This window comes from Juglans microcarpa x Juglans regia, chromosome 1D, assembly GCF_004785595.1.
Source record: "Juglans microcarpa x Juglans regia isolate MS1-56 chromosome 1D, Jm3101_v1.0, whole genome shotgun sequence".
Classification (NCBI taxonomy): Eukaryota; Viridiplantae; Streptophyta; class Magnoliopsida; order Fagales; family Juglandaceae; genus Juglans; species Juglans microcarpa x Juglans regia.
In genome coordinates, this window is record NC_054594.1 from 39,796,436 (window position 1) to 39,813,402 (window position 16,967).

Consider the following 16,967-nt stretch of genomic DNA (forward strand, 5'->3'; position numbering starts at 1 on the left):
TGGGATTTCAAAAGTTGAGTTGGAAATGCATTCAAAGATTGTGGTAGATTCGGTTCTTTCTTCCGCCATAAATTATTGGGAAGAACTCGTCTCTTTTAAAAGAGATCACCTTCACTATAAGGCATAAGGGAATGTACCTGCTAATTTGCTTGCCAGAATGGGATCGGAAGGTATTTCAAGTGGTCAGGACTCTTTGTCAAGAATTACACTGCTGCTTAGGGGCTTATTGCATACCGACAAGCTTGGGATTTCTTTCTTGAGGAATGCGTTTTAAGTTGGTTGGTTCATGGGTTTTTCTAGGTTGTTTCCAAGTAGGAAGGGTGATTCTTTTCCACTATAGTTTTTCTTTAAGGTTTGTAGTAAAATTTTCTTCCGCCATAAATTAAGATTTTTTTTTTATTTTTAATAAAAAGAGAGGTGGCTTGAAAAAAAAATTGCCCAAAAACACCCAAAACTTCGCCGAATCCTGAAACTTGTAGTCTTTGTAGACTGATGGTAGTTAATACAACTAATTTTTCAGCTGGCAATGCGTTTGGGACAGTGCATGAACAGTACTAAAATTGCACTGGACTGTCCTGTGCAGGGTACGTGTACTCTCCCCCTGCCCTATCTGAAACGGTAGTCAAAAACAATAAAAACAACAGAGCAAATCCGATCCATCGCACAAGTCTGACCCAAATTGAGCAAGTCAGGATTGTCTATATAAGAGTTCGAGGTTGTGGACAATCCAATTCGATGAATATAAGTTTGTAGACATCAACGAAAATGATTTAAAGAGGAAAAAAAAAAACCATTTTATTACGCATGTACGTATTTATATATTTTTCTCTATTCTCGCCCCTTCAAATCACTGCTCGTGGGAGAATGAAAAGATAGCTTTTTTCCACATGATAATCAAAGAAGCATTTTTTACAGACAACTCTTTATTATTATGTATTGATGGGTAATCCGAGTTCCTGCCCGGAAATCCGGGTTAGCCGCGGTCAGACCCGGATTCAGGGTTGAACTCGGTTTTTTTTTTTTTTTTTTTTTTTTTTTTTTTTTTTTTTTTTTTAACATTAGGATTCACAGAAGTCTTTTAAGTCCATTTTCTCCTGCCAAAACAAAGAAAGAAAACTGTAACCAGATGGCTTTCAGATTGAATAATTGATCCGTACACAGGTAATACATACAAAAATTACTTTGCAGTATCTACTATAGAGCAGTTTATGGCATGCTAGCTTCTTTACAATTTTCTTCAAAATCCGCTCCACAATAGTATTACTGGCAATCGCTGTGATTGCATACTTACATTCAAAGCTCTCGCTTGGGGCCTCAAGCATCAGAGACTTTGCTGATAATGACAGAAGCATACTGGGCAATTGTTGATTCTGGGGATTGTCGAAGCTTCCCAATCACTGGAAACAACTCTGATGAACACAGGAACTGCCTGCATGGATGGTGTGAACACATCTTGGCCAATGAAAAAAGAGCTATTTTTAATGGTGACTCGTTAACGGCATCTTTTCTACTTGGGTTCAGGGCTACTACAGAACAGTCGGCTACTAACTTTAATAAGGCCTGTAAAAGAAAACCAACTCACATTATAATCCATATTTTCGAAGTACGGCAAAATTGAATGTGTTTTTACAATAGTAACAAACTGGAAAATGCTTTGAGTCATTTATGTCCTGATGCAAGCAGTAAAAATTGATAAGCAAAAAGAGACATAAATCAAGGTCTGCGGATCAATTAATTATTCAGACCATGTAAGAATTTAGAAAGTCAGCTTAGGGATTAGAAATAATTTATGAAGACCATTTGATGATCCTCACACTTGAAAATTTTGATGGGACACAACTGATTCAAATTCCAACTAAAGCTTGAAACTTGCACGCATAAGGTAACATTTAGGAGGGAATGCAGCATGTCCACAAACCTGCATGGCTCCTTTAGAGATAACATCCTCACAAAGCCTGTTGGAGTTGCGTACAAGATTGCTTAGTGCACCTGCAGCATTTGCTTTTGTCTTGTCTTCCTCTGCTGCAAGCAGCAAGTTTGCCAGCTGAGGAATGGATCTCTTAAGTTCTTCATAAAGCGTATCATTATGGTAGGCAGCATTTCCAATCTGTAAGAGAGGCACGAGATCAGTAGCCATATATCTATAAGGCCTTACCTTCATGATTTCTTTCATAGAAATAAAATGAATGGATTACGCCAGAAGCATCTTCATAAGATAATGATGAAGATATGGTTACCTTCAACTGCAACAATTTTTTGAGTAAAGAAATGTCAGTGATTTGAATCAGAACTTACAGCGAAGCATGCAAATTTTCGAGTCCGTTTGTCTGGATCATCACACCGATCAATGAGGAGACGAATAATTTGGTGCCTTGCCTGTATAATAACTTAAGCTGGTAAGAAAACACAAATTAATATAACGTTCATTTGATACTTCCTAGTGTCTTTGTGTGGAAATGAACGATCCAATAAAAAAATTAAAAACTGTTACAAGTAGTTCCGGCAATCCAGAACAGGAATTAATTTTGCATTCAAGGTTTTCAAAATTTAAGAACAGATATTTCATAAGGTTTAGCATATTGAGAAGCAATATATGATTCACCACTCACTAGTGAATTATAGAAGTAGGAACTATGCCGACACATGTTGCCTAGAGCACTGCACGCCTTTGCACGTACATTGGGATCTTCATGTGTAAGAAAATCCTTCAATGACTCCAACACAGAAGCCCGGTTGATGAATTCATAGAATCCCTAGACATCACAAAATATAAAACTAATTTAACCAGGCTAAGCAACCAGAGGCAAGAAGGTAAGTTAATCATTTTGGATTGTTTTCTTGAATATGTATTAAATTTTGTTTTTAAATGCATGAATATAGGCATTAATCCTTCTTAAGATTAATATGGAGACACAAAAAGGGAAAAAAAAAAAAAGTCAAAACAGTTAAAATAAGAAATTTCCAGGGTCAACTTTCTCCACTAATTTTTAAGAGAATTTGGATCCATATTCCTAGTATACAAAAAGCAAAAGCTTAATTTGGCGTTCCCCTCCACTTTTATCCCAACTAGCTCCGAGAAAGTATTAATTTATGATGTTAATGATAATGAGGTAGCTTCAATGTTCCTAAGACTTCCCAACTCATCACCACCTCTTCTCTGCATACAAATATCCATCAGACTGTTAATAACTTGCATTTATGGAGAAACTATGAGTGGGAGGATGTTAATATGTGGAAAGGAGCAAGCACATAGTGCATGCCAAACTAGTAAATAACAAAGAGGAAATAATTTGGGAGGTGAAAAATAAAGGATAATGTGATAAAAATAAGATGATGCAAAGAATGCTGATATGCCAAGGATGCCATACGGATACATTAATAGATAAAATAACTTTCCAATTATACTTTCACTTTTTAATTATATCATTATATGTTCCATGGTTAAAGAGAGAATTAGTTTTCTAATTAAAACAACAGTCACGATCATTCCCTATATTTCATTTTCCTTTAGTTAAAAAAAAGTTGGGACTATTATCAGATTTTTTACAATTACGTATCAGATTTAGATACAGCTCTCTTCTAGAAGTATTCACGCCGCATAAGACAATTCAAATTTCCCTCTATGGCACATCATTGTGGCATCCACCAATCAGGAACAAAGTTAAGATGCAAATTAGAAAAGATAAGTCAATCATATGCAACAAGGACCATTTAAAAGAGACAAAACCAACCTTATCCATGCGAGCTAGATCAGAAATTATCATCAAAACATCGAGCGTTACTTCTCTCGGGCATGACCTATCAAGCAGCATTCTCATCCTATTTGGATCCAACAAGCCATTACCCACAAGTTGAACTGCTAGAGGTCGATGGCCAATCATTTTTGCGAGAAAGGCAACGGGCTTTCCCAAATCTTTAGACTCCACATGTTCCAAGCACCGAAGAATAAGAATAGGTACTCCAACCTGAAAATGTCAGAAGCAGTTGAATGAGAAACATACTTGAAACACAAATTACATCATTAGAACCTACATCAGACATATTTCCTCCTAAAACAAGGTATAGGTGTTAGATCATCATTTGAAAAGTTATACATTTTTCATAAACATGACGTAAATGTATCTTATCCAATGCTGGAACATAGTTTTAGTTCACCCCACAAGATAACTTAAATCTCATGTTCCAAAATTTATCTCAATGACAAAAATATAAAAACCCACAAGTGAAAAATGTATCGAACCTCCAGAAGGATTTTAATGTACTTTGCTAAGTCTTCCTCAATTGCTTTCACCATGTCCTTGTCTTCCATGCATATTTTCCCTCCTGGTGAACCCATGTTGAGAAGGAACCCACTGTTTACAGAAGCAGTGGCAGATGGCAAGCCAGGACCATTCTGTACAGCAACAAAAGGAAATGCCAATAGATCTACTACTGCATTTATAATATCTCTGAGTCCATCCTTCCCTCCGCCAGGCCCACCCCAGCACTTTACAAGCTTGAGATGCACATCAGATATTAAGTCAGAGATAAGCTTGATGTGTTCACTTCTAACCAAGATCTGACGAAAAGTTAAAGCTCCGCCTGAAATGCAGTGACATATTGATGAAACTATCCATACAACCCCAATAGGGGATAACCCAACTCGATCTTTTATGCTGTCAATTCCTTGAGTAGCATTGGAATGGTTGTTGGCTAACAAATCAACAAGAAGCAAAGGGATACCACTTGCACACAACTGCTGGACGGCTAACGGTCCACCCCACTTGAGTCGAGACTCCAACAAACCAACACACCCATCTCTAAGGCCATGCCAATAAGAGAGAGCACCATTTGGGTGACTGGAATCGACTTCAGTTTCATTAGCAGATGAAATCTTGAGATGATCACAAAGTGTGGTAGTTCGAGGAATCAAAGGCACAGCTATTTCAGAGACTGAAGATTCAACAGACGCTCCAGCTTCAAGGGATAGAATGGATGCAAGAGCCAGCATAGCTGATGCACTATGAGGTTTAAAGGAAGTGTTCACTCTATCCTCAGAAGAAAAATGATGTGCAAGCACTGAAAATCGAGAAAGCTGCTTCTTTGGAGAGGTTGTAAGCATAAATAGTGCAGAATTCCTTCCAGTTGACTTCAAACATTGCGCAACAGTTGCCAGGATGAGGCATGAATGAAGAACCAGGGCAGCAGGATTGGTTAATTTACACTTCAAGTTGATTGTTTCACCTGTTTGCAGATCTTTATTTAAAGATGAAATGCAGAAAGACAATATAGAGAATATCTCCGAGACAATAGTGCCATCCCCTCCACCACTTACAACACTAGTTGCAGGTAGGGAAGTGGGAAGTCCACATAGAACACCTGGAACAAGTCCACTATACAGGCAGCACCTTGCCAAGAGCTGAAACAGCAAAAGGTATTACATTATTTTATATGAAATGTGATCTACCATTATACAAGCATGATGCATATGAAAATAATTCGGCATCAGTAGGGAAACTCTTAATTAACTGCTGTCTTCGGTTATTTGAAATAATTAAAGGCCACAGAACTGGCTGTTTTTCATGTGAATATAACGCATGCAGAAGAAATAGAAAATATTGAGGACAATAAATAAACACCTGAATGCCAGCAGACAATGAAGCCTCGAGACGTTGATGAAGGCAATAGTAAATAGCAACCTGCACTGCTTTTGATGTAACAAATGCTCTTGTCACTACATCAACAATTTTTGCGGATTCTGTGCCAAGCAAAGGGCTTCCATCATGCTCCCTAGTGTCAAGTCGAACTAAAGAATGACTTCGCAAAGCATGTAGTGGAAATAAAAGGGGTTTCTCTTTCGTTGCAAGGGTTTCCAGTGCATCTATAAGTGACCAAATAGCCCTACATGCTTCGCAAGCAGCACGCAACATATTTGAAGAACCCGAAATGAGACTTGAGCCTGAATTCAATAAGCAGAGACACAAATGATCCACCAAGCCAGACGTTTTAGCATGATCCAATATTCTTTTCAGCGTTTCGTCAAGAGCAGAAACCACCTCAGGAACTGAAGTTGAATGAGATGCCTTGAGTCCCTGAGCAACTCTTAATAACATGACAGTGATGCAAGCACTAGATTCATAGAGAACTCTTCCACATGAATCTTCACTGCAGCCAGCTACCTACATAACTAACAAGATGAGAAATCTGGAAGTAAGTGCATAACGGTTGGAAGAGAACATCACGATAGAAAGAATTAGACCTGTGAAAAAATCTCAGATAATGCAACCCAGTGCCTGAAATATGAACTTGCAATGCCAGTCCCATAGTTATCTAGTAGCATTTTGATGATCGAGAAACTCTACAGAAATAAGAAACCACAGTTGCATCAGCTGGTAGTAATTACAGAAGCAAGTATCCTCCCTGGATTTTTCACAAAGTTTGGCTTTAAACAAACAACTGTTATTTTTATGAACATATCTTTATAGGTGAAACGACCAGGATAGATAAGCCTAAATATTTGGGGTTTAATTCTAACCAAGATCCGACTAACAGCAGCAAATTCTCTTCATAGAAAACATGACTCTAAACATCATGGACATATGAGGTATGAAATATCATGATATTAGATATCAAAAGCCAGAAGTTTCTAAATGAACCTGCTAGAGACATACCTTTGCCATTAAGTCATTATATTCAGAGGATTTCAAGCTAACAGCAATGCCAGTGAAAACAAGAAGTTCACGAATTATATCATCAGATAGCCCATTAGAATGGATAGCACCAGCTGCAACTAGGTTTGAAAGAACTCTGAGCGACTGATTGGAACTAATAGCATCTTGATCCCTGCATGTGTTTGACAAGCTATCAATTACTCACAGGCATCTAATACAGGAATACAAAAGACTATATAACCAACTAAACTTAAAAATCTTGATGGTTATCTGATGGAGCAGCATCATAGCAAAGAGATAAATCCCAACATGTGTAGATTTTTCAGTCTTTGGTAGATGTAGGAACATAATGACATTGCATCTTGAAAGAGGCCGAAAACCTAGTTGGGTCCAGATGCTAGTTTCATACTCCCAGGTCATCATGCTCCTTCCTTTTAAGGTCACCAAAACATCCTTTTCAAAACAACTAAGCAGACCACTTTTTGCATCTATGTTATGGCAATACCTGATCCAAATGCCAGCAAGTAGCTTTAAGGCAAGTTTTATACGCATTGTACGTGAGGTTATACCGCTCTTTTATCTTATAGCATTAAATGCACAAATCCTCCTATGTGCTGTCGTTTATTAAGTTATTTAATGCTCACTAGTGTTGGACTATTCAGATCAAATGCTCCACAATCTTGTTGTTACCCATCTCTCTGTTATTACTGATAATGAAAGGGCACTTCAATACCTCGTAGTTTTTTTTAATAAGTAATTCAATCCCGCACAGAGTATTTAAAATATTCGAAATGATACAAGGATGTGAGGAAGTGAGAAATTAGTCAGAGGTAGTTGATTATTTCATAGCATCCATGAATATGGGAATATTCTTCCATCTCATCAAATCACCATAACCATTAATACTCCTCCATTTGATACTTCTTTTTTTCGTTATTCTGGCTAGTTCTTTACTATTTGCAACTATACAAGCTCATATCAAATTATATGCCAGAACAAAATGCAGTCCCTTAGGAAGCAATGCAGAACAGGTAAGAATAACATATTTGATGTCTAAGGATGCTCCTCTGATCACTTATGTCTATATTTTCAGAATGGAAAGCGTCTCACATTGAAGTTCAGCATGGAGATTGAACAGCACTCAACTATGGACTTTGTAATCTCAATATTGGTACCAACAAATCAGGGTTAGATATTCAGAACTAAGCAAATGCCATGGATGCAAGTAATCCAGTTTTACCTGCAAGAATTTTTAGATCCTCCAGACCATCTTTTAAGAGGTAGCAAAACATGTGCCAATGCTTCATTATCTTGACCAATTATCTGTGCACCCTTGACTGTGCGGGAGTTGTTTTCCAATCTGTCCAATGTCTGGCAGCCTAAAGAAGGTTGATAATAAACACGTTGACCATATTAACAACTTTTACAAGGTAGGAAAGAATCATTGGGAATACTCGTATAATGAATATATCAAAATAGAACAAAAGCTAGATGGAAAAGTGGGCTTCAATCGACATCCTTTAGTTTCACTTCAACCGCATGCATAAACATGAATATATGTGTATGTCAGTTTCACGAAACATAGGAAAGTGACTGGGGGATGTTTTAGTTAGTTTCATAAATCATAGAGAAAAATGGAAGTCTAGTCAAACATAAAAATGAGTTCATTTGGATAACTTCAATTTCAAGCACTAAACTTCTAATACATGTATATCATGTAAATGCCAGCCTACAAGGGAGGGCAAGAAAGCCAACCTACAGAGCTGACCAAGTGATAACAACCAATTGGCCCTTTTAAGGAACCCTTCTCTTCGTAGAAGTACACAACTCAATATGACTCAAAAGATAACAAAAGCAGCAAAAGATGAGAAAACACAATATCAACGGTACCTAGAAAACCACTACACCATATACGAAAGAGAACTTCTCTGTTTACAATGTTATGGTGAATTTCTAAAAAATCCCTCAATACTCATAGGTAAAATAATGTATTTCCAATTAATTTACCTAAAGAAAGTTGTAAAGTAAAAGAAGACACATATATTGTACTGATAAAAAAAATGAAGACATATATTGTGTGGTAAGAAGAAAAGCATAGTCCTGTAGTATTTATATATGCAGCCTAGATTGGAAAACAATAAGAAACCTAGGAGCAAGAAAAGCACAGAAGGGTACAGATACCGATCATATATTCGGTACTTTCAATAATTAACTGTTAAAAAATCCAACCCTAAATAAATTACCACTTAGCATGTAATAGTTGGCTGCTAAAGAAATTATGAGCATATGGAAGTGTTGACTACAATATAAGAAGCTAATTTTCAAGTTTCTTATTAAAGTTTCGTAATAAGACCATATTACCAAAAGGGCCTCATATCAAAGAATTTGAAATTGTCCATCAGCTAGCAAATTTAAAACACAAGTTACGGAGCAAATTGGAAGGACAAATATTGCAGAGAATCATGTCCTGATCCTTCAAACATCATACTGAATTTCTGTCCTAGAATCATTCATAAAACAGTTGAATGCATAGTTTTGTTTACCTGACTGTTTAACATCATTAGGACTTGGAAACCCTGAGAACTCCTCATGCGGTGAAGGATTGCATGTTTCCGTGTTTGGACTGCTTAATTGAGCATCACTCTGAAGATTTGGACCATTATCGCTCTCAAAAGCAGCAGCAGAGTTGTTTTTACCTATGATGTTGTAATAATCAATGCTAAGGTATACAAAAAACAAAATTTTTAAGAATCATAAATAAAGTGGAGGCCTTACTCCCTGGAGTGGAAACATTTAAACTCGGTGATGTTTGAACATTGTGAGCTTCACCCCTCCATGCTGCATCACATCCCCTGGCTGCAGCAGTTGCTGCACGCATTTCCTGGGAAAATAATAATAGAGAATAAAAAATTCTAGAAATGAATCACCAAGAACTTAAGATAAAATTTTAAAAATGCTGCAATGTACCAAATAAAAGGAACCAAAATTGTCTTTTCCAGATTAAGGAAATGTAATTTAATATATAATTACCCTAGCATCCTCTTCGTCTGAAGTTTCTTTAACAAATGGATGTTCAAGGAGAGCGGGCCAAGTTAGTCGATTTTGTGGTACCTGGTTTTCATAATTTGGAAAGCCATCTTAGATGCCATGTAAATTAAAGTTACAATTAGTCGTGAAAAGGATGCGTGGACTTCAACCATAAACCAACCTTATTAAGCAAACCCTTCAAAAAGCTTTTGAAATTTAGACTCATGTTGTCAGGATATTTAACCGGATCCTGGAATGTAACATTTAACATTAGCGTATACCTTGTATAACAAGTTTAAACTAACAAAGCTCATATGATGATTGAGCAATTGTACCTTAACAATGTGCCGGATAAGTGCATATACAGAATTTGTGTAAAATGGAGGTTGGCCAACAAATAACTCATACCTGTTGTGTACATGACAAAGAGCTTTCAATTCAAGGTGAACATCAAAGAAAAAGAAAGGCAGAGAAAGTATGGATACAAATCAAATTCCAAAATAACTGCACCAGTCAAAAGTATACAATTTTTTTTTTTTAAAAAAAAAAACTAAAGGAGAATAGAATGCAAAGCAAAAAATCTCTTTTTTTTTTATAAGTTGAACTTAAAAAATCTCTTCAACTATGTTACAGTTTGAATGAAAAAGAATTCAAGGCACTTGCAGTTGCTGTCAAATCTAACTAGTACAACAAAAAAACATGAAGTATAGGCAGGGAAATTTTACATACAATATAACTCCAAGCGACCATAAATCAGCCGAGTGGTTGTATGGTTGTTCCCGTACCAATTCCGGAGCCATGTACAGTGGAGTGCCTGAAAAATATAGATAAAAGTCGCACTGACTAGAAGAGAGTAGCCTAATTCCTCCAGGGCATCCCAAGGAAGTTCAGCAACAGTTAACAAAATAAAAAGGCGATCAGCAGGTACAAAGATTGGACAAACCTTTTATGGATCGTAAAACAACAGTATTTGTGGACATTGCACGTGCAAAACCAAAATCACAAAGCTGAGATAAATAACAGGATATTATCAGTTATGAACAATTACAAGGGATATAAGAAATGTTTAGTTTATATAGAGTAGGACACCATCTGAAATATAAACTAGTGATTATTAGAGTAGGAGAATACTGCATACCACACTTTCATCCTACTTCCATCCTACCATATAAATGTGGCATAGCCCATCAACCCTTGAGGGTAAATGGGCAGTGCCACATTAGCACAATGGATACTGGTAACATGAGTGTATTATATTACATAACTCAATTATAGTATGGTAAGAAATGTTGTGAGCTCTTAAAATCCAGAGATCAAACCATCAGAACTATCCAAGTGAAATGGACTTTTAAGAGATAAAACCAATGAAATAATAATCCACAAAATAGATATAGAAATAGCCAACCCGATGCATGGACAACAAAAAAGGAAAGAGCGCTCAGCTAATCAGTCCATTTTTTTGTTGTATGTTATACACAAAACATGTGGGTTTTGAATACACAAAGATATTACAAGAAATACAGTTCAGATAACACTAATGATGTATCATGCAAAAGCCAAATAAAACCAATGTAATGGGATCGGGGAAAAAAAGAACAGTGTCCACAACTGATTTGTTAATGGAGAGCCCAAAACTAATTACATGCAGGCCAAATGGTAACATATTCCTTCTAAACTGGTAATGTCCTGTAGATTCAGAATATAGACAGTATGAGAACATTTCAAACAGATTCTAAACCTTCTAAGCATTCAGTTAATAAGTTTAATGAATACGTGAATTTAAGCATGCACTGATATCAGTCCACCTTAACCACGGACCCAGCACCAATGAGAATATTTTGTGGCTTCATGTCCCGATGGATAATACGGTTTGAATGCAAGTAGTGAAGTGCCCTCACCTGTAAGTTCAGCAGGAGAAAGTTCTAAAAGAATGGAGATACTCATATTGAACATAATGGTAAATTATAATACTGGAAAAGAAAACTATCAATAAAGTCAGATGCAATAAAAATGGGGGTCACTTCTTGTCTTCTTGGTTGTTCTACTACTTTTTCTCTTTTTCTTATTAGGTGTAATATCCTGTATAATCCTGTGTACTTTGATAAAATCCTTTGTGCTTGTCAATAAAGCTTAACTTATCAAAAAATAAAGATGGAGGTCAATCTGTACCAATTGCTTTGCAATTGCTTGAACTTGTTCTTCTGGAAGGCACTTATCATCCTCCAGAATCTCAAACAGTTCACCCTGCAAGAAAAGTCATCAACAATTCATGAAACTGAACGACTTCCATGACAAGTGTGTACTACATAATAGTTGCATTAACATACAGAATAAATTTACGTGTTTTTAGAGATTAATAAGGAAATAATTACTTGAGCAAATTCCGTGACAACACAAAACTCTTGTGCGCTTTCAAATGAGTCGAGCATTTCAATGATATTTTCATGCTTCAACTTTCTTAAAATCTGTCAAGGCCATGAGAGATCAAACATCTAATCAGTTGAAAAACAGTTAAAAAACCAAAGTAAAATGAAGGGATATCAAATTAAACTACTATAAGGCTAATTGAGATGTGGCAATTGATTCTAGGAATAACAGGATTGGTGTGGGTGTTATTGTACGTGACTTTAAGGGGAATGTTCAAGCAACCTTGGAAAAACCATTACCATTTTGCTTAGAACCAGTGGCAGCAGAGGCTCTGGGTTCAGTGGAAGGTGACTCATTACAAGTGGTTAATGGTTAAATGATCCAAATATTAATCTCAGTAGGTATGAGCAGTTGATTGAGGATGCAAAAAAGACTAAGACAGAAGTTTTCTGATTCCAAAGTTGCTTACACGAGAAGGGAGGCCAATTCAGAACCTCACTATTTAGCAAAATTTGCTCTTAATCTATCTTGTCTAAGTTTGCACATGGAAACGATCTCCAGTATGTATTCGATCTGTTGTTCAGGCAGAGATGTATTCATTGTTTAGTCAATGAATGTATTCTCTTTTCAAAAAAAATGAAAATTATAAATAATCCTAAATTCGAATGTGTTTTTTTTAAATAATGCTAGACTATCACGTCTTTAATTGCGGGGAAGCTAGACCACCGCATTCCCCACTGAAACGAATAAGTGTACAAAAAGATAACAAAAAATTTCAAAATAAACGACTCCATTACCTCAATTTCTTGTCTTAAATTGTGAATATCCTTCTCACTTTTCCCATGCTTCATAATGAACTTCATCGCGACGGTCTGATACCAGTAGCAATAATCAGTAAGAAGATTTATGCGATAGTAATGAGCATGCTATTGATACGAAGGAAATACCTGTCCTGTGTACTTGCGCCTCCCCTTGTAGACCTTCCCAAACGAACCTTCCCCAACAAGCTCGATTACATGGTAGTTCTCGATGCCCATCTTCCAAATCTAACAATTGCTTAGCAGTAACAGATATGATCGACAACCATTTAACCAGAATCAAAGGCAAGAAACTAGTTTTCTTCAGATTTTTCTTAAATAAAAAAAAAAAAAGAAAAAGAGGAAAAAATATAGTCCAATAATATTCAGGGAGAATTCGAATAAAAGAACTAGGTAACCATCTTGCTTTAAATATATAAATGGCATCGAATAAAACATTGCTGATGAACTAAAAAGGGAGTGAATACCTGTTCCGAGACTGCTTAGGTTTTCGAAATTGGAAGCCGTTGATAGGGGAGAGGGAAAAAGGATGGACGGACTATTGGATCTTAGAAAATATGCAGAGAGAGAGAGAGAGAGAGAGAGATTTAAAAAGTGAAGGTCCCGCCCGCCCACTTTTATTTCAAGCTGCAAGCCAGCAAAACGGTGGGATTTTAGCCTGCGTTTTAGTGCACAGACTGGCAACGATATTTGAGTCTTTGACCGTTTGCTTGTTCGCTAAAGTAATGATCTCACCGTTAAAAGTAGAGGATTTTTTTTTTTTTTAATATAAGGGAGGGTATTCCATCATTGGTTCTCTTAAGTGAAAAATCAAAATATTACCAATTAATCTAAAGAATCTTGGCAAAAGTAGAGGTTGATTCAACACAAAATGTATATTTTTTTAATTTAATTATATGTATTTGAAATAAATAAAATAAAATAAATTCTACAATTTCTACTTGGTATCATGTTCACATTATTTGGTATTTGTGTAATTCTATTATAGACAACCTTTAGTTAGTACGACTGTCATCTGAAGAGGTGTACCTAATGTTTGTCACAAGCATACAATTAGTGAATTATTCAATATTAATAACAAAATTATAAAAATAATGAAAAGAACAAAGAAAAATATTTTAATACGTGAATCATTTACTAAACACAGTGTTTAGATACTAATCTTAGTTTATTTGTAAATAATAATATTTTGTAAATTCTATTAAAATGTGTCTAAGGTTAAATAAGTGTTTAAGCGTATGAAATGAGATAGGATGAATTTAAACCTTTTTATAAAAAATTGAAAAAATGGTTAATTTCATCAATAATTAATTTAAAATGAATTGAGTTGATTTCAACCATCAAACACACCCCAACTCTTTGCAGTTATTGTAGCACTGCTCAAAGAACAAACAAAACACAGCTGTTGTTTTACATTGTATTTTCTATAGGAATTCACACATACATGATCATTACAAATTTACACATACAAAAAAAAAAAAAAAAAACCCCACGTGACACAAATATATACAAACTGTCTATATGGTACAAGCAAGTTTAGAAAACCCGACTATTCCTAGCATGCACAGCAGCAAAAACAGCACCTAAGGGAGATAATTCGATTCAATCCCAGATGCCTTTCAGAAGGGGACGAATGGAAGCAGTGTCTCCAAAAGTCTTGACCAAATCAGAACAAGATGCATCACAACATTCCCCTTCTGTCTTCAGCTCCAAACCCAACTCCTCTTCTATGTCATCCGAAGCCGATATGAGCAAGAACTCGCATCCTTCGTAGTTCAAGAAGTCGGGCGGATCAGCAGGGCAGTACCGAAGTTGGCCAAACCGCGCTTGCAGGTGAGCGGGAAACACGGCCTTGCGTTTGTTCGGTAGCCCTCTGAATTGGGAAGCGCCGTGCTGATCTGGGTTCTTTATCTGTATCAGAAATGAGCCTTCACGTTCGATGTTAAGGGACTCCTGGGGCTCATTCTTCTCGTCCTGGGGTGGGAGTTCAAGCTTATAGACTAAATGGGTGTGGGTTTTCTTGCCTGACTTGTGCCTCAAAATGCGATAGATTCCTTCCCCGGCCGCTCTTGCAGGAGGTTTTTGGCGGTGACCTCTGGTCGAAGTATCATATTCCTCTGCAATGCAAAATTGCTGTAAATATAAAAACCGCAACGAATGAAAGGCATGCCAATTATAAGGCTATATCCTATATTACCTTCTTTAAGAGCATTCTTCACGTCATCCATGTTTGTAGTAACCATCTCCACAAAACCCCAGTAAGGTCGGCTTTTCTGGTGCGGATCCGGAAGGCTTTTCTTGCCCATGACGATGAATCGAAACAAAGTTTGCTTCTCAATGTTCACTTCCTATAATCGACAAAATAAATAAACCAACCAGTGAGTCACCCTGGCTAAGATATATAACAGAAATAAACATACATGAATCGAGTGAAAATTATAAGAACTGCAGGCTCGGTCACCTGACTACCATGTCCACTTTCACTCGTGCCAGGGCCAGGGCCACTGCCGCCGGATTTGGATCCCTTCTTGGCACCTTCCTTCCCTGAATCTTCGTCTTGCTTCTCTTCCACAGGCCTCTCGCCGGACTCTGGCCGCAACACTATGTACAGACGTTGCACGTCGTCTACGCTGTGAGCTTCTTCCTTGTCAACTTTTGGCCTGTAGAAGAAAAATATCTCCCCCCTTTCCTACAATTTCCCAAAAGCCAAAGCTTTGCTATTGCAATTAATTCGCCATTAGCCAGAGCTGGAATGATACTCTGACTTCGTGCTTGATTATTCTTATCATATACCATAAAAAAGAAAAGGAAATAATATTGAGGAAGATCACCTGAATCTCAACTTGGGGTTCACTCCTGGTCTTGACCTCTTGACCTTGTCCCATTGTTTGTTTGCGAATCTTTGATGATCAGAATGTGGGTGGGTGTTTGGTTTGCCTGGAAGACGAACGGTGACCTTTCCGTATCAACTTTTGCGATTGTTTCAGCTTGGTTTTCACTGCAAAAGTAAATACAATAACATTTACAGGACCAGTAACTTCCCCACCGGACACGTTTGTAATGCTGTTGCCACGTCTTGCCGATATGCAGATCTCACGTGGCGACACGTACACGTGGAAATCACGACACGTGGGTTACTTTAAGGCCTACAACCAATTAAGCTATTTCGGTTGATTAAGGTTTTATTTTTTATTTTTTTAACACTGTGGGTTCCATATTTTTCTATTCAAGACAATCTTAATAATATAATAATAAATTGTTTAAATGATTATATAAAAAGAAATAAAAATATATGGAAATAGGCTATCAAGGCCCGTAAAAGTGATCTCAAAGGCCCAATGTTTCTGAGAAGAGCCATCGTAAATGAAGGTTCTAGTTGTAGACCCAAAAATGAATTGTTTTGGGATGAAGAAATAATCGCAAGTATAATGTTGTGAGGTTAGAGTGTAATGTTGTGAGGTTGCCTCGTTTGTTTTTATAAATGAAATAATATAAATAAAATAATATAAAATGAGATAAGATAAGATAAATTAAATAAAAATTAAAATTAAAAGTTAATAAAATATTATTATAATATATTTTTTTAATATTATTTTTATTTTAAAATTTGAAAAAATTGAATTATTTATTTTATTTTGTATGAAAATTTAAAAAAATTGAATTATTTATTTTATTTTATATAAAAATTTAAAAAAATTATAATAATTAAACGATATGAGAATTATTGTGAAAACAAACGAGACCAGTTTGTATTTGTTGTGATTGTGTGATTTTACTGCAAATAATTTTATTTGAAAATTTTTATACTATATATGATATAATTTGATTTAAAATTTAAATATTACAAATTAAATTATATCATATAGATAATACGGGCATAAAAACTTTCAAATAATGACTCCATGCTTGAGATCTACTAGTCTATGTATCGATATGGCTAGCATGTAAGTTGACATGAGAGGAACGGTGGTAACTGCATGGATCAAAGAGATTGGGTAGGAGTTAGGGAAATTGAACGGTGTTGTAAGTGTTAGTACTGGATGCATAGGGAAGCAATGCTGTGTTGTTGACGCTACTCATCTCGACTTGAAGATCGATGGCTGTT

General features: G+C 36.2%; 2 protein-coding genes across 4 annotated transcripts; both read right to left on the reverse strand.

Moving 5' to 3' along the window:
- Positions 1-1,112: 1,112 nt before the first annotated feature.
- On the reverse strand, positions 1,113-13,484 carry LOC121257340 (serine/threonine-protein kinase TIO). 2 transcript variants are annotated; one of them, XM_041158311.1, is made up of 23 exons: positions 13,330-13,484; positions 12,992-13,090; positions 12,842-12,916; positions 12,050-12,142; positions 11,847-11,921; positions 11,483-11,575; positions 10,621-10,684; positions 10,407-10,491; positions 10,013-10,085; positions 9,859-9,927; positions 9,681-9,761; positions 9,426-9,531; positions 9,194-9,346; positions 7,891-8,029; positions 6,651-6,822; positions 6,239-6,337; positions 5,619-6,158; positions 4,241-5,398; positions 3,732-3,965; positions 2,610-2,753; positions 2,296-2,376; positions 1,919-2,107; positions 1,113-1,560 (listed from the first exon to the last, which is right to left on the reverse strand). In XM_041158311.1, the coding sequence occupies exons 2-23, from the start codon at positions 13,079-13,081 to the stop codon at positions 1,315-1,317; spliced, it is 4,059 nt and encodes a 1,352-aa protein (XP_041014245.1). In that variant the 5' UTR covers positions 13,082-13,090; positions 13,330-13,484; the 3' UTR covers positions 1,113-1,314. The 2 variants fall into 2 exon arrangements, with proteins under 2 accessions (XP_041014245.1, XP_041014251.1); XM_041158317.1 differs by having other exon boundaries at positions 12,992-13,100; positions 13,330-13,450.
- A 685-nt stretch (positions 13,485-14,169) lies between these two features.
- Positions 14,170-15,854, reverse strand: LOC121257354. 2 transcript variants are annotated; one of them, XM_041158328.1, is made up of 4 exons: positions 15,694-15,854; positions 15,324-15,551; positions 15,060-15,210; positions 14,170-14,979 (listed from the first exon to the last, which is right to left on the reverse strand). In XM_041158328.1, exons 1-4 carry the CDS (start codon positions 15,745-15,747, stop codon positions 14,465-14,467), a joined length of 948 nt encoding a protein of 315 aa, XP_041014262.1. In that variant the 5' UTR covers positions 15,748-15,854; the 3' UTR covers positions 14,170-14,464. The 2 variants fall into 2 exon arrangements, with proteins under 2 accessions (XP_041014262.1, XP_041014272.1); XM_041158338.1 differs by having other exon boundaries at positions 15,324-15,579; positions 15,694-15,833.
- Positions 15,855-16,967: the final 1,113 nt, after the last annotated feature.